General features: G+C 42.1%; 1 protein-coding gene across 8 annotated transcripts in view; it reads left to right on the top strand.

Moving 5' to 3' along the window:
* The first annotated feature begins 2,263 nt into the window (after positions 1 to 2,263).
* Positions 2,264 to 18,398, top strand: part of LOC109891346 (voltage-dependent L-type calcium channel subunit alpha-1D) — a 123,030-nt gene continuing 106,895 nt past the window's right edge. For 7 of the 8 annotated variants that reach the window (XM_031825533.1, XM_031825531.1, XM_031825529.1 and 4 more), the window contains exons 1-3: positions 2,264 to 2,497; positions 6,518 to 6,938; positions 7,969 to 8,074. In XM_031825533.1, coding sequence (XP_031681393.1) covers positions 6,667 to 6,938; positions 7,969 to 8,074 — 378 coding nt within the window. In that variant the 5' untranslated portion in view covers positions 2,264 to 2,497; positions 6,518 to 6,666. The remainder of the gene's footprint in view (positions 2,498 to 6,517; positions 6,939 to 7,968; positions 8,075 to 18,398) is intronic. The other variant, XM_031825535.1, reaches the window with a different exon arrangement.

Here is an 18,398-nt window from a genome sequence, read left to right as displayed (position 1 = left end):
CTATACTGTCCTACACTACAGGCATTTTCAGAATATTCCAGAAACAGTTCAATAGTTGGAACATCCTACAGTAGCATTGGCAGTATAGCTGTATTCCATAGCCAATGTCAATTCTGACTAAAAAGGGCATATTCTAGAAACTGCATTAAGTGGAAAGAGGCCAGTGCTACAGAGGAATATTCCAGAACAGAAGGTGGCTGATCCTGATAGGACTAGAACAGAACAGCTGTAATGGGAGAGAAGCCATGAGTGTGAAAGCAGATCAAGCAGGACGGTATTGCCTTACTGCCTCGTCACGATATTATACACAAGCTGTGGGAGTAGGAATATGTTCATGTAGGCTACAGTGCAACGCTATGCAATTAACCATAGAGGGGATTTGGACCATGGCCTAATTTGGAAGGGGATGTGAAAACGATGGTTGGAAAGAGTTGTTACAGTGTGTGAATCATGATTATTTAGTAAATAAATAGAGCTGAGTTTTACCTGACCACGTGACTAGGGAACACTCCTGACCCTACTAGCTAGGGAAAGGATAAATAACATGCTCCTCCATAAACTTAGATTGGGTGCTGTATCCTTGTATATAATGCAAAGAACAGAAATAGGACAGGACCCCTGGGAATAAACTTAAATGAGGATATTTTTATTGCTGCACGGACGTTTCGGGTGTAAGCCCTTCTTCAGGGGGCATAGGAGGCAATGGCAATCAATGTTAAGATAACACCTTGCTAGTTAGGGACCATTTGTCATAATCATTACAGCATGATTATCTGATTTGCTTGTAATCAGCTATTGAATTTGATGCTTGTGTAACACTGTAACACTTATAGTATTCATAAAGGTGTTATAAGCCTTATACTGTAAAGGCGTGAAACAACACTGATATCATGTAGGCAGCAGGCTATGCTATAGGCATAGCACTAAAGTAAACTCTTACAGTAATGCCTTACAGGCTACCAAGAAACTCCATTTAGTGTGTATGGAAAGATAAACTACTTTATCACCTCAACAGTCATGCTGATGTAGGGCAGGCATAGAGATAGCTGGCCAATTAGTCATTTTTATATGCATGGAGAGAAAGCAGGTCTGTTTCCTTGATGTTTACATGTACAATGTGGCATAATAGATTTATATCTGAATACAGGCTAGGCTACTGCTGCTTGACCCTGTGTTACATGATAAGGGCGGCAGGGTAGCCTAGTGGTTAGAGCGTTGGACTAGTATCCCTGAGCTGACAAGGTAAAAATCTGTTGTTTGTTCGTTTGTTCTTAACTGACTTGCCTAGTTAAATAAATGTAATAAAAAATTAGGAGCCTTGTGGTTGCATAGAATCGATGCTCAATGGAGCTGTTATTACCACACACATGCCTGTGGGCATTCATTCAAATTCTTGTGTAAGTGATTTACATTTTGGTGGCTGTAAATGTCTTTAGTGTCACATGTATCGCCTCCCTAGTAGAATAGGCTTCCGTTCCAACAGCTCAATTGTTCTGTCTACTGTGTCTGACAATAGGCATTTCCCAACATTTCCAAGGAGAGTTGAGTGAATTCCAAGTCCAAACCAAAAAGGGGTTATGGCATGGGTTGCTTCGCCACTGCTGTGTGCATCCCCATTGAGTCCACTTTTACTTCCAACACTTGTCAACTTCGCTTTCTCTACTGGCTGCTGAGACAGTTTTAGTTTGAATAGCATACACTAAAGGTCACTTAAATTCTAGGCTATCCGTCTGAGGCGAATAGGGGATAACATTTGCGGGCCATGCACTGTATGGCTGGACTATGCTGCTTGAGCCTCTCTCCAATATGTCATGCCACTTGGACCATGTCAACTGGAATTTATAATTTTTCATTCATAAAATGAATTTGAGCGGTTTGACTGATAAGACACAGATTGATCAACATGGACCTTCAGTTTAAGGTAATCAAGGAAATGAAATCAGAGGACTCCTAGTGTCACTGTGCCAGTGGTTTGGCAATATTTGGGTGTCTTAATATTTGCCTCCCAAATTGAGATGATTGATTATAGTTTTGGTTCTAAAGGAAAATCTATTAAAAGTATGCTAGACTAGACATAATTAGACCTAGGCTATATACTCATGATGTCTCTTTTGATGATGACTTTTTCCGTGGCATGTAAATGAAAATAAGCTTGTGCACGAACAGGAGGGACACAGAGCCAGAAGGAAGAGTGCTCTGATTCTGATGTGCTCATTTCACTGTTCACTGACGCTGTGACGATAAACTGGCAGGCAGCGCTGCGCAGCGGACTAGGATGCTCTGTTCTCTCGCGCGCACACTCTCCTGTCTCCTGCTTTCCACAGTCAACATGGAAGGGCTTAATTAATGCATGTGTCCCTCCTGCCCTGAAGCTAATGAATTTTAATTCGCCGTTTGAGACTGGACTTGCGTTTTTTCGGCCGCAAAAGCACTGGAATTTCCTTGTACAGAGTGGATAACACGGAGGTATCTGCGGAATAATACGTCTTCAGAAAAGGTACGTTTTTTTGTTGTGGCATGGAATAGGGTCTGAAATTAGCATGTTAGCTTAGCTACACCGGTTTTTAAAGGGTTTTTGTAATGCCGTTTGTTTTCATTATTTCTATACCAGAACAATATAACTAATTGACAGTGTCCATGTTATTTAAAAAAAACGTATTGCCAAGTTTGCCCTTCATATTCCCTGCTATTTTGTTGAGCATATCTCAGAATAGCTTTGCGTAGACTATTTCACATTTATCATGACAATATCAATAGCCTACTGAACAAGATACATGCTTGTCGTTTGGACCGAAGTTCGGTGACTACGTTAGTATCCTTTCACAGAATTCTTTGCGCGGAATCAAACGCCGGGCAAAACACCCCAGACCGTGTCCCTAGACCGGAGCGACGGTTAGTGAGCTTTTTAACCCATTGTAACTTAGCAATAACGCCAGCTGTTTCTTCTGAGCATCGCGAGGACTATCTGACGGCCATGCACTGCTCCATTTCTACACTGAGCGCCTAGAGCCGGGCTGTCATTTTACACCGTTGTATTTAGGGATTTTACGAAATAGGCCTACGCCTACCTCAGTGTGTTCAAGGAGAAATACGGACACGTTTGGTGAAGGGTATTGTTCAAGTGTCACGAATCGATTTATATCAATGTTACTTGGACATTTATCAAAATAATATTGATGAAGCCTATTCTTCTGCATAGGATACAGTTCTATATGGATAGCAAATGAAAACAGTAAGGATGAATGACAACATTACACTCTTAGAATTTTTTTTGCTATTTAGAACCAAAAAGGGTTAATCAGCTGTCCCCAGAGGAGAAACCTTTGCATAACCCCTTTTGGTTTCAGGTAGAACCCTTTTGGGTTCTATGTAGAACCATTTCCACAGAGGGTTCTACATGGAACCCAAAATAGTTCTACCTGGAACCAAAAAGGGTTATCCTATGGGGATACCTACAGAACCCCTGTGGAACCCTTTATTCTAATAGTGTAATCTAACGTTTGGTGCTTTCTATGTGTTTATTTTCAATGACAAAGATGATTGTAACGCTCTATCCTTATTATCCACGGAATATGAGAGATTTTATAAGCTCTCGGGAATATTCAGGCAATATGACCTTTTTCAGCTTCTTCTTGTTTTCTCTGCGGGGCCTAGCACTCGCAGTTCAAGGACTTACACAACTGATTTGACCAAGTGATGCATTAGAGTGACAGCTTTGAATTCACGCAGCTTATCCCTGTGTTTTTGGCTCGGGCAGCATGTCATCTGTGGTGATATTTTAATATGTATGGCCGCATTTTTCAGTGAAAAATAATTTGAGATTGTTTACAAATATGGCTGTGTCCCCTCTTTGTTGTGATGACATGGTCCAGTCCATCATCCAGACACATATACTAGTCTTGTGCCTTGCTTACATTCTTTGATAGACTGCTTTAACTTTGTATCCTCATAATGCAACATTGTGTAAATTTTTATAGATGCATTATAGTTGTATTAGCTTTGCCTGTGCGTTTTGGTTTTAGACCACTCTTTTTCACTCAACTCTTTATTGTCCAAAAATGTAATTGATGCACTTTACCTATTTTGAGAGGGAGATGGTTCTCTTCTTATTTTCCAATCATGAGACTCAACAGATATCCAGCATTAGCTATGCCCTGTAATTTTGCTGACACTGTGAATTGAATGATTAACAACTCTTACCATGTGTAATAAGATTATTAAAGGGTAGGTAGAATAAATGTAGCCACATGTAACATATGGATTTGCATTAGTATACACATCGAAAGTCCCAATGCAAAGTTACACCACGCCTTTTCTATTTTTCGAGTTATTACATAAAACGCTGAAGTCATGTCGGAAAATGTTTTAACGGGGTGTGACGTAATATGGAGGACCCGGCAAGCCAGCCTCTTCCCTATAATGTAAGTTCCAACAGAAATAACTTCAAATGTATAACTTCAAATTCAACCAAATCGTTTGCACTCATGACTACTGGTTTCAGTTACATTTTCAGCCAACTTACAAGCAAATACTTAATGAATTTATTGTTACAAATGAACTTGCAAGGTTTCTTGCCAACTAGCCTGCTAACGTTATCCCTACCAGCCTGCTAATGTTATGTTATGAGTCAGCCAGTTGCTATCAACGCCAAATAACATCAACCATCTATTAAATAACGTTTTAAAGAATCTTAGCCATATGCCGTTATCTTAGTCAGCAAGCTAGCCAGCCAGCCAGCCAGCCAGCCATGTTAATGTTAGCTAATGTTAGCTGTTTAGCCAACTAAGTATTAGCCTAGTCATCCTAGCCAACCACCACGGTTATGGTCGGCAAGCCAGAGCCCAACAACTGGAGACCAGCTAGAACACAACTAACACAACACAACTAAAATATAACCGCAGATCAAAAGCAGAGAGAGCAGTGACTTACAGATTGATGGCTGGGGCCCAGCCGATGGTAAAACTTTGAAAAGGGTGCAGGCTGAGTTAGCTACCAAAGTGAAGGGGATGCGGTGAGGGAAATCCAATATAGTGATAAAAATCCAAAATAGATAGATTCCAGATGTCAGTCAGCTAGTGCGCTAGCATTAAACCAAGGTGGCAAAAGTTGCAAAACTCATGTAGCCTACTTCATAGAGAACATAATAAAAAATTTGCAAAACAAAAAGAAGAACAGACGAGGTACTACACAATTAGAGAAAGCAGGTATGATTTTCTCTTTAGTTTTAATTCCACATCAAGAAGGCACCATTAGCCTGCCGTGCTAATGGGTTCCAACTAGATAACACAGCCACAAAGTCCATGACGAGCATGAGGATGCTAACGTTAGCCAGCTCGAACTAGCATATGAACTCGGTAGCACAGAGTATATTTTCCATATTACATGGAGAAATAGTGCATTGTGGGTAGTTTAGAAGATATCCGGAAATGTGTTTATAAATATGTAATAATTGTTTGTAGTTATAGGTAACCAGGTCGTGACTACAACTAAGTTACTAAGTCTTTGACCACTGTGTTGTTACTTTGGTGAGTAAAAACTACTCATGCTTGCTACCCTTTAATAAGGTAGATTTGATTATTGGTCTTGTCAGACAGAATTATTTAGTCATTACTGTGTTATTACAGTGTTAATAATACTATTAATGTATTTTTACAGTGTTATTACACTCACAACCTCTTAAGATAGCTCTGTGCGACTGTGTAGCTGGGCTGAAGGAGTGAGCTCATCTCATTACCCCCTGCATGGTGGTGAAGGTGACAACATTTCATAACTGACATTGACACATGCATGTCCTCCAACAGAGGACACTGACTAAAGCTGCCAAGCGATTGGATGAAGATAAATTATATGAGGAAGACTTACAAAATCCTACGGCTATGTAATACATCATTAGTGCCTAACCTATTTCGCATCTAACACAGTAGCAATAATTTCAATAAGAGTTAGGTTTTGAGTTTGTCAATGGCTTCCCTGAGATCAGTGGCATGAGGCTTGTTGGTTGTTATGAAGGAGTGGTTCTGGATGGGGTAGCTGTTGAATGGCAAGGGATCACTGGAGAAGGCTATTTTCATCTTTTGCCAATTTATGACCTATTATTAACAATAGTGAAGTTAAACGTTTGAAATCAATTATGGTTGAAACAGTCTATCAATCATCATAGTTTACCATTCATGCTCCTTGTTAGGTAGACTGATTCCTGTGGAGGCCTTCCTGTAGCCTATTTATCTTCAAGTGATTCTCCCAGTGGCCATCAACATTGCTGCAGCTTAACCTGAGATGGCTGCTGTCCACTGTCTTGTGGTACCGAATGTCAGATTGTGGGGATTCAATCATTTCTGTCTGTGATGCTGAATCAGAAACTCCACTGTTAGTGCATGTTGTTTACCTTTTAACATTATTCACAAAGTCACCACAGTAACCTGCTACTAATGATGTTAGCTAGTGATGATCATGATCATCAATTTTATGTAAAAGTATGGATTGGTAACCACTCTTTGTCCCTTTCTATCTTTCTCAGAGGCAAATTATGCCAGCAGCACCAGAGTCCCTCCCCCTGGTGACTTGCCAGCCCATTGGTCAGACAGCTCTGTGCACCACCTCTAGCCCCGCCCAATCCCCTGGCAGATCCATGCTGCTGGACACGCCCCACAGAGCCACGCCCACACTATGAGCGCCAACGGGCCCACCCCTGTGGCCCTGGCTACAGCCCCGGCTACAACCCCAGTCTCCCCACCGGTCGCTCCGGTAGCTGCCCCCACGGCTGCCCCGGTCCCGGTGCCGACCGTCCCGGTGGGCGCGCTGGCACAAAAGAAGCGGGCGCAGTACGCCAAAAGCAAGAAACAGGGCAGCAACGCCAACACCAGGCCTGCCAGGGCCCTGTTCTGCCTCAAACTTAACAACCCCATACGAAGAGCCTGCATCAGCCTGGTGGAGTGGAAGTATCCTTTACAACGGACCACAGTGTGTGTGTGGGTGTGTGTGTGGGGGGGGGGTATGTCTGGATGTCAGTAATCTATGCCGTGTTTTTTAGAGTGTGTTGCGTTGTGTGTGATGTGTATGTGAGTACATGAGAAGAACCATCATGAGCTCAGTTAGGGTCGATTCAGGGCCGTCACGAGAACTTCCACCCATCCACCAATTCCTGATTTACTTCTGAACAGTACAGTTGGCTAACTCTGAGTTGCACCTAGCTCATGCCTAACTGTAGCTGCCTAGCTTTAACTTAGCCATGTGGAGAGACTGTATCCCGTCTCCATTACCCCTCAGACTCCAATACAACTAGACGAGAGACACTACTTCATGTTAATCTCACTGCAGCCTGTGACTCACTACCCAACACAGAATATGAAAGTGAAACAGCAAGTCAACGTTTACTTTGAATCAGTTTGTTCGAGCGTAGGTAGCATACTGCAGCAGGGAATGCAAAAACACATTATTTGACTGCTATAGCCACTGAGGTGTGAATCATTCTACACTTTGTGTTTTTTCAGCGGTTCATGCAAGAGAATAGTCAACTGGAGGTGATTTTTTTTTTTTTAAACAAAGTCATTTTTTGCTGCCTCCCAAGGCACAGTGAAAGTCACCACGTCCTAAATCCGAAAATACTGGTGGGGCTTGTAATAACAGAGGGTGACTCAGTGACAAGACACAGCTGTGTGTGTGTCAGCCTCTGCTGGGACTCTGCTGCTCCAGAAGACACAGTCATCAGAACACTGTGATAACAAGGCACATTATCTCATGTTATTTAGTGCTGAATTGCAAAGTTGCATTTTGAATGTTGTTCTGACTTTTTTTACTCCTGTAATTTCCATATCTTTGACTAGAACTATCTGTGTTTGTTGACTATAATTTGAACAGGAAATAGTCACATGTTGGCACTGTGAATATATTTATGTGATGCACTATATTTTTGTTATTTTGTTATTATTATATCTGCTTTGATGTTTTTCCCTTAACCTTCTCTTCCAGGCCATTTGATATCTTTATATTAATTGCTATATTTGCCAACTGTATGGCCTTAGCTGTGTATATCCCCTTCCCTCAGGATGACTCCAACTCCACCAACCATGACCTGGTGAGTACATTCATATGTCAACATTACTCCTGACTCCCCTAATTAACCCCATGACCTTCGAATCCCATTGTAATACCTTTAACTTCTATTGTGCTCTGTAGGGGGAAGTTGCCCCTAGATGCTGACCACTAATGGTTAAGGTTAGGATTGGGGGAGGGGAAGCTGATCCTAGATCTGTTTTCAGCTGCTACTGTGAATCACTGCTTGGGTTGCTGCTGTGTACTCTGACAGTAACATCATTCATGGTGCAGATGACTTATGGTGTCATTGAAGTCTCTATGGAGGTGCTGTAGGATATAAGATACCCTCAGTTTGTTTTCAGGTTGTTATGCTGTACCCTGCTCAGATGTAATGGCTGTGTCTGGTTGTAGGACTAGCGGTTGTCAGGACATGTTTAAAAGGAATATATGGGCGTTTTTGTATACTTTATTTATGTATAATACATGTAATATCTTTCTTTGGATGTGTCAATGTGTGTGTATATCCTCTTTGAAGATTGTTATTGTGTAACCACAGAGACTATGAGTCCAAGCTTTGGCTACAGAGAGAATCATCTCCATGCTTGCAGTGCACTGGAATTTCATTCAGCTTTTTATTTTTAGAAATCCCCATCTCTGCACCACCGCTCTCTATGCTCCCTGTGCATGTTAGTCTGACAGTGTGTCTGTGTAGGCTGATGAATTATGGGTGATGTAGTGTTCAAAGCAGTGCTTCTACAGCTGAGAGAAAGTATGAGAGTGTGTGCAAAGTCCACTGGCGAGACAACAGACATTTGGATTTGTACATGAGCAGAATTTAGCTGGAGTGTTTAATGATTCATGAAGAGATCGTATGTCTGACTGCAGAGAGAGCAGACTGCTGGATGTTCACGTAATGTTATGTCTGAGAGAGAGAGAGAGAGAGAGGGGGAGAGAGACAGACAGACAGACAGACAGGCAGGCAGGCAGGCAGACAGACAGACAGACAGACAGACAGACAGACAGACAGACAGACAGACAGACAGACAGACAGACAGACAGACAGACAGACAGACAGACAGACAGACAGACAGACAGACAGACAGACAGACAGACAGACAGACAGACAGACAGACAGACAGACAGACAGACAGACAGACAGACAGACAGACAGACAGACAGACAGACAGACAAAAAGAGAGAGAAAGTAGGATGGTGTGAGAGTGATAGAAGGCTAGTTGAAGCTGTCCAGTTTTGTAAAACTCAACACAACTACTGCTTTAAAAGATGTGTGGGGTTTATACTGCAGTTATGCTGTGATTGTACGACGACGTTATACTGTAAGATACCAAGATGTACTACTTGAGAGGAGAAGTGTGGTGTAATGCTTGCCAATGTGACCTCCAGGAGGGTGACCCCAGGGTATTTGTTTGCACAGTGGTGCATAGGCGGAGGAAAGTAGGTCATCAGGGACAATACAGTCTGTGCTACATTATTGTGTAATCTTGGTTGGTGTTAAACTACATGTTGTTAGGAGGACGAAAGTGCATCTTCTTAGTGAGGGGAATGCGATGCTCATATCAGTATGAGTATAAGGCAAAAATGTTGTCTTGTATGTCTGGTAAAGCATGGCGCTTGCAACGCCGGGGTTGTTAGTTTATTTCCCGCAGGGGCCACCCATACAAAAATGAATTAAAAGACAGATGAAATGTAACAGGGGATCTGATCTGATAGTTCTGGGGAGTAAACCAGGGCCATATATAAAGTATGTATGGCCCTAGAGTTAACTATGGTTCAAGTTGACTCTATGGAATGTATGTAGCATATACACTGTGTGTACAAAACATTAGGAACACTGCTATTCCCATGAAGAATCCAGGTGAAAGCTATGATCCCTTATTGATGTCACCTGTTAAATTGACTTTAATCAGTGTAAATGAAGGGGAGGAGACAGGTTAAAGAAGGATTTTTAAGCCTTGAGACAATTGAGACATGGAGACACATACACAATGTATGTGTGACATTCAGAGGATGAATGGGCAAGACAAAAGATCAAAGTACCTTTGAATGGGGTATGGTAGTAGGTGCCAGGTACACCGGTTTGTGTCAACTGCAACTAAATATTAGGAAGGTCTTCTTAATGTTTTGTACACTCGGTGTAGGTATGTAGGCTACATTATACCTTATCTTATGTTCATATGGTAGAATGATCATTAAATCAAATCAAATGTTATTAGTCACATGCGCCAAATACAACAAATACTTACGAACCCCTAACCAACAATGCAGTATAAAAATAAAATGAGCAAGATTCAACCGGTTAGTTGAAGAAATATGTACATGTAGGTATAGTTATTAAAGTGACTATGCATAGATGATAACAAAAGGGGCAGGGCAATGCAAATAGTCTGGGTAGCCATTTGATCAGATGTTCAGGAGTCTTATGGCTGTTTAGAAGCCTCTTGGACCTAGTACCACTTGCCATGCGGTAGCAAAGAGAACAGTCAATTTTTTTTACCCTTAATTTAACTAGGCAAGTAAGTTAAGAGCAAATTCTTATTTTCAATTACAGCCTAGGAACAGTGGGTTAACTGCCTGTTCAGTGGCAGAACGACAGATTTGTACCTTGTCAGCTCAGGGATTTGAACTTGCAACCTTCCGTTTACTAGTCCAATGCTCTAACCACTAGGCTACCCTGCCGCCCTGCCGAGAACAGTCTATGACTAGGGTGGCTGGAGTCATTGACAATTTTTAGCGCCGTCCTCTGGTGTAGAGGTCCTGGATGGCAGGAAGCTTGGCCCCAGTGAGGTACTGGGCCATACGCACTACCCTCTGTAGCGCCTTGCGGTCGGAGGCCGAGAAGTTTCCATACCAGGCAGTGATGCAACCAGTCAGGATGCTCTCGATGGTGCAGCTGTAGAACCTTTTGAGGATCTGAGGACCCATGCCAAATCTTTCCAGTCTCCTGAGGGGGTATAGGTTTTGTCGTGCCCTCTTCACGACTGTCTTGGTGTGCTTGGACCATGTTAGTTTGTTGATGATGTGGACACCAAGGAACTTGAAGCTCTCAACCTGCCCCACTGCAGCCCCGTCGATGAGAATGGGGGCGTGCTCGGTCCTCCTTTTCCTGTAGTCCACAATCATCTCCTTTGTCTTGATCGCCTTGATGGAGAGGTTGTTGTTCTGGCAACACACGGCCAGGACTCTGACCTCCTCCCTATAGGCTGTCTCGTCGTTGTCAGTGATCAGGCCTACCACTGTTGTATCATCGGCAAACTTAATGATGGTGTTGGAGTTGTGCCTGGCCGTGAAGTCATGAGTGAACAGTAGTCATGAGTGCAGGAGAGGACTGAGCACACACCCCTGAGGGGCCCCTGTGTTGAGGGTGTGTGAGGGGCCCCTGTGTTGAGGATGTGTTGTTACCTACCCTTTACCACCTGGTGGCGGGCCGTCATGAAGTCAAGGATCCAGTTGTAGAGGGAGGTGTTTAGTCCCAGGGTCCTTAGCTTATTGATTTGCTTTGAGGGCACTATTGTGTTGAACGCTGAGCTGTAGTCAATGAATAGCATTCTCACATAGGGGTTCCTTTTGTCCAGGTGGGAAAGGGCAGTGTGGAGTGCAATAGAGATTGTGTTATCTGTGGATCTGTTAGGGTAGTATGCAAACTGGATTGTGTCTAGGGTTTCTGGGATAATGGTGTTGATGTGAGCCATGACCAGCCTTTCAAAACATTTCATTGCTACAGGCGTGAGTGCTACGGGTCAGTAGTCATTTAGGTATATTACCTTAGTGTTCTTGGGCACAGGGACTATGGTGGTCTGCTTCTAACATATTGGTATTACAGAATCAGACAGGGAGATGTTGAAAATGTCAGTGTAGACACTTGCCAGTTGATCAGCGCATGCTTTCGGTACACATCCTGGTAATCCATCTGGCCCTGCGGCCTTGTGAATGTTGACCTGTTTAAAGGTCTTACTCACATCGGCTGTGGAGAGCGTGATCACATAGTCTTCCGGAACAGAAGGTGCTCTCATGCATGTTTCAGTGTTATTTTCCTCGAAGCGAGCATGGAAGTAGTTTAGCTCATTTGGTTGGCTCGTGTCACTGGGCAGCTCTCGGCTGTGCCTCTAATCCATTGCTTTTGGTTGGGGTGTGTAGGTACGGTCATTGTGGGGACGCCAGTGACTGATGTGGTGTACTCCTCAATGCCATCAGAGGAATACCGGAACATACAGTATTCCCGTCTGTGCCAGCAAAACAGTCCTGTAGCTTGGCATCTGCTTCATCTGACCACTTTCTTATTGACCGAGTCACTGGTGCTTCCTGCTTTAGTTTTTGCTTGTATGCAGTAATCGCGAGGATATAATTATGGTCAGATTTGCCATATGGAGGGCAAGGAAGAGCTTTGTATGCGTCCCCAGCTACTTGGAGCGCCGCATCTGGGTGAGTGTTTTCCTGTTTGCTCATGGCAGAATACAGCTCATTCATTGTGGCCTTAGTGGCAGCATCAGTCTGTGGTGGTATTTAGACAGGTACAAAAAATACAGATGAAAGCTCTCTATGTAGATAGTGTGGTCTTCAGTTTATCATGTGTGGTCTACAGCTTATCATGAAATACTCAAGCAAAATCTCGAGACTTCCCTAGATATCGTGCACCAGCTGTTATTTACAAAAATACATAGTCCACTGCCCCTTGTCTTACCAGACGCCGCTGTTCTATCCTGCCAATACAGCGTATATCCAGCCAGCTGTATGTTGATAATGTTGTCATTCAGCCACGACTCCGTGAAGCATAAGATATTACAGTTTTGAATTTCCCGTTGGTAGTTCAATCTTCCTCGTAGGTCATCGATTTTATTTTCTCAAGATTGCACGTTGGCTAGAAGAATGGAAGGAAGTGGGGGTTTGTTCGATCAACTACAAATTCTCAGAAGGCAGCCCACCCTCTGACCCCATTTTCTCCACCTTCTCTCCACGCAAATCACGGGTATCTTGGCCTGTTCCCGAAAAGCAGTATATTTTCCGCATTGGGCTCGTCACTCGTTAAAGGAAAAAAGGATTCTGCCAGTCCATGGTGAGTAATCTCATTCCTGATGTCTAGAAGTTAGTTTCGGTCATAAGAGACGGTCGTAGCAACATTATGTACCAAATAAGTAAAAAAATAAGTTACAAACAACGCAAAGAAATGAACAAAAAAACACAATTGGTTAGGAATATGTAAAACGTCAGCCTTCTTGATTCAACCTCATAGGGGAACAAACTATAGTGTCATACTAAAAGTCGACTCTAAATATAAATGTAGGCTTCAGTACACCTTATGTTATGTCTATATTCTGTAGAGTGGCTATGAAGTCACTCTAAAGACGTATAGCTTTCACTGTGCCCAGCAACTGTGGGATGGTCGTATTGTTATGTGAAGGAAGGATTGGGTGGGTGGGGATGTTTTCTAAATGGCAGCTAATGAGCAATTGCTGTGTTGACTGAAAGATCCACACGCACGCACACATATACGGAAACACACACACCCTCCACTACATCCTCATGCTTTCCCGCCCGCCTGGCCTCTGACTGCTACTTAGCCACGCATGAGAGGCCATGCTGAGGATTAGACATGTCATTATATATATCACATATTGGACTCAGAGTACCAGGGAATCTCCCACCACCGCCTCAGCTCAGCCGCTACCAGAAACTCCAGACTGTCTGCATCTTAAAAGGCACCCAGTTCCCTGCATATGCACTACTTTTTACCAGAGCTCTAGTTAAAATTGTCCAGAGCCCCGGCATTGTCTTTATCCATCTACTGCACTGGCCTTTTTTACATTAATTCTCCCGTTTTTTGTTTGTTGATATTTGTCACTGGTGTGTACTTTGGGTAGTGAATAATAGGGTTGGGCTATATTACGATAGCGTCGTCTGTCTATGATGATTGACAGCCAAATGAATTTCCCCCTTCTGGGAAAATAAAGTTGATCTGAATCTGAATCTAAATCTGAGCCATCGTCGATGGTGACCATATCGGGATGTGACAGACGATGGTTTAGTCTATTTGAATTTGACTTGCGGCTCACAGTAAATAACGAGTCTCACAGCGTACAGCAGGGCAGCACACAATTGACCTTCCAAGTAATTTGCCTATTCCTATTTGCTAAATTCTATTTGAATAAATATCTCATATACAGAACGCAATAGAGAAATGTAGGCCAGACAGAGTGGATAATTCTACCAAAGCAGTGCTTTTTTAAGTGGAAATTACAAACTTTAGAAGCCTTTTTAAACCTTTAATACACTACAAGTTTGAAATATTCTGCATTACAGGAAAATTCTTATCAACAAAAGAGTGATCAAAGCCTAAAAACTTAAGGTAGCAGGGGACTAATAATGAGAGAGAACCAACAATATCAAAATCTAATGACAAGTTTAAGCTTATTAAGAACGAAATGATCCATGCGGGTTGGGAAAATCCCTCCATGCGAGGTTGTAAACCAAATGGCCAATATCCTATCCTCCTACGTGTAACCTTTATTTAACTAGGCAAGTCAGTTAAGAACAAATTCTTATTTACAATGACTGCCTACACCGGCCAAACCTGGACGACTCTGAGCATATTGTGTGCCGCCCTATGGGACTCCCAATCACGGCCGGTTGTGATACAGCAGGATTCAAACCAGGGTATCTGAGTGATGCCTCTAGCACTGAGATGTAGTGTCTTAGACCGCTGTGCCACTCAGGAGCCCCTATTAACTCTTCTATTCCATTTCTACACTGACTCTATGCACACTCACACGACTCTACACACACACACACACACACACACACACACACACACACACACACACACACACACACACACACACACACACACACACACACACACACACACACACTGCAGCTCCCAATGCAGGCCCATATGTGGGCTGGCCTGCTGATGTTGGGAGAGCCATGATGGCAAGGGGATGGCACAGGGTCAGGGTGGATGGCCTAGCTGTCAGAGAGGGCCAACCAGGCGAGTCCCCTGGATCCTATCTTCCTATCACGAGGCTCTAATGCCATGCAGATTAGATTCAGAGACAGACTCAGTGTAACTGGGTTACAGCTCCAGTCGCAACATATACAGTAGCACAGAGAGACAGACAGACAGAGAGACACGCTGCAAATAGCATCAAAGCAGACAAACTGTGAGGTGAGTTCTACGGATGTCTCCCTAACACAGGGAGAGGGGTTGGGGGAGAGGTCTCACCGTACCGTTAAACTCAGTAGCTTACTTTGAGCTCAGCGAGCTGACATCTTTTAAAGAACGGAGAGAGGAGGAACATAGACTAAAGCACTGTGGGAGAAACCAACGGTGAGCTCCTTACTGATATGTTTTGAAACAACTACTCAGAGAGGTGCAGCTGTGAGGAAAAGCGTTCTGCCCGAAACTATCACTATCTAATCACACATAAATGGCATACTATTCCCTATATAGTGCACTACTTTTGGGCAGTGCCCTATGGCCACTGTGGCTCTGGCTGAAATTAGTGCACTGCTATACAGGGAATAGGGTGCCATTTCAGACTCGGCCATAGACTAGCTTCTGTGGATGGATGAGATGTGTGTTTAGAACAGAGTCATATTCACTAGGAACCAAATGGAAGGAAATGTGGAGGGACCTACCTGAATTTGCCCAATAAGAAACACTTGTTTTCATTTTCCGTTGCAAAATGTTTTGTGTGTAGTAATGAACACGACCCAGTAATGAACACGACCCATTGCAGTGTGCTGCAGAATCATGTTGCCCTGGTTTGGAGAGTGGGCCTTACAGCTTGCCAGCATCGTTAGTAAAGCTTGGTTTACTGCAGCAGCAAGCAGCTCATTATAAATATAAATCAATTTCCTCCTCAGGCAGTAAGACAAGGCTGGAGGACTGGAGTTCCACAACCACCAGGAGGCAGAAGGGAGTCCATAATAATAGGGCTAAATGTACACACACACACACACACACATTCAGGGCATTTCCAAAAGCACGATTCGTCATGGTCCGCCATGGTTGACCAACTTGACTTCCTGCTCTAATACACTGTAAAAAAATCTAGTTGTTTCAATTTCATATTATTAAGTAACTGGTTCTACAGCCTTTCAAAAAAAAAATACTCGGTCAGTGTTACCTGAATTTGCCCTTTTTAGTTAGCTCCAACATGAGAAAACATAAGCAAACATTCTTTAACTTTACAGTTTTTAACAATCACTTTGGCACTAATTTGAGAACCTTGTGGTCATTTTTCAAAACTCTAGACACAAAACTCAAAACGGTCATCACTTGTAACACAGGCTGCCCAATGTTCAAAACATTGCATTGTGCATTCATATCTTTAAAGAAACCTTGCACTTGCAGAATCATTGATTCAAGTAACTTATTTATCATGAAATACCATAGGAACATTCATTTAGATCACCCACACACAAGATACCAATAGTTTCGCTGTGTAGTTGTTCATACAATCATTAAATATTGTAGTACAAAATATGTGATACATGTTTCATTATGCTACTACACGTAAATACATCACTGTAAAATAACTAGTAGAGAGAATACTACAGACACAGTTTAATCCTTGAACAAAATATGACATTTATTGATGAAATACAATAAAATCACAACATTGTTTTCTTTGAATTAAAGCAAAAATAATGAGCAACAAAAAAAGAAAAAACTGTCAACTGCAGGTCAACTGCAGGTCAAAAGGTCAACTGCAGTGTTCCTCACCTGGCTTGAAACCATACTTGCACTATTTGAGCATGGTAGAACCTGACATTATCCCACACAATGACATAGGTCATGCCATCAGCTCTACAGACCTGATTTAGCTCATCAAGGAAGGTTACATTCAAACAGCGAATCATGTGGCTGCCTGCACCTCAATATATAGAGTATATAGAGTAGGGAGCTTTAGATGTTGTTTGACAAAACATTAGAATGGGCAAGATGAGTAATCTAAGCAACTTTGACCGTGGTATGATTGTTGATGCCACACATGGTGATTCCAGAATCTCAGAAACAGCTGCCTTCCTGGGATTTTTACGCACTACTGTCTCTAGAGTTTACAGAGAATGGTGAGTTAAACAAAACACATTCAGTGAGCGGCAGTTCTGTGGGCAAAAACACCTTGTTAATGAGAGAGGTCAGAGGAGAATGTCCAGACTCATTCAAGCTAACAGAAAGGCCACAAATGGTCAAATAACAGCTGTTTAAAACAGTGGTGTGCAGAAGGGCATCTCTTAACGTACAACACCGTGAATAATTCAGGCTGTTGTGGAGTTAAAAGGGGGTCCTACCCAGTACTAGATAGGTGTACCTAATAAAGTGGCCGGTGAGTGTACAGTAATATCAAACCTGAAAACATGGTCTGGAAAAGTGTTAAATGGATATTAGAACAGTGTCTGATAAAGAATGACGATGAAACATTACATCCATAGATAATGAAGTCCAATGGTTCATGTGGTTCAATGGTTCATGTTCCACAGTAATTGGTGTCAATGTATCTCGTTATCCGGAAATGTTCATGATCTAAACATGGAATATTGTTTGTCAGTTTCCGTAAAACTATGCATTAAGAGTAACGCAACAGTTACTTATCATTTTGAGCAGTTGTATCAATTGATAGTTAGATCATTATAATGAAATTAATAGACAGTCATTTCAGATGTAATGTGTGAATTTAATTTTAAAATGGTAATACTTTGATGTTTTAAGATGTCTCATTCTGAACAGGTGATTTTAGTTCAATGAACAAATGATCTTAGCTTTATGTGTATTGTATCCAAGCAATTGGAAAAAGTGTTAAGAGTTTTGAGAAATTTGCATTTTGATCATTGGTTGTGAGTTTTGTGTCTAGAGTTTTGAAAAAGGACATCAAGGTTCCGAAATTAGTTCCAAAGTTATTGTAAAAAACTGTAACTTAAAGTGTTAACTTAATGTGTTTTCGCAAATTGTGTCATATGTTCGTTCAACTCTATATTTTGGGCATCTTACCTAAAAAAAATATGTGGAATTCGTTACTTTTAACATAGAATGTTTTCAATGTACATGATTACATTGTGAATGTTCATTTATACAGCAGTTATTATTCAACATCTCCTCACTTGGGATTTGAACTCACAACCTCTTGGTTGACCGCAGTCCAGAGTTCACCTGTATTGCTACACTTTTCGCTTCAATGTAAATCTCAGCTCTGTTAAAAGTACACTCAAGAAAAACTATTTTATTGATCATAGTGATTCAGGAGTACCATTAAAACAGAGTAATATGACCCACCAACATTAGACAACTATACAAAAAAAACGACAATTGCTTAAATAAGTAAATCAAATCAATGATGTGAGAATAG

This window comes from Oncorhynchus kisutch, linkage group LG5 (genome assembly GCF_002021735.2).
Source record: "Oncorhynchus kisutch isolate 150728-3 linkage group LG5, Okis_V2, whole genome shotgun sequence".
In the NCBI taxonomy this organism is placed as follows: Eukaryota; Metazoa; Chordata; class Actinopteri; order Salmoniformes; family Salmonidae; genus Oncorhynchus; species Oncorhynchus kisutch.
Note: the sequence above shows the minus strand (reverse complement) of the source record. Positions and strands in the feature narration are given on the sequence as shown.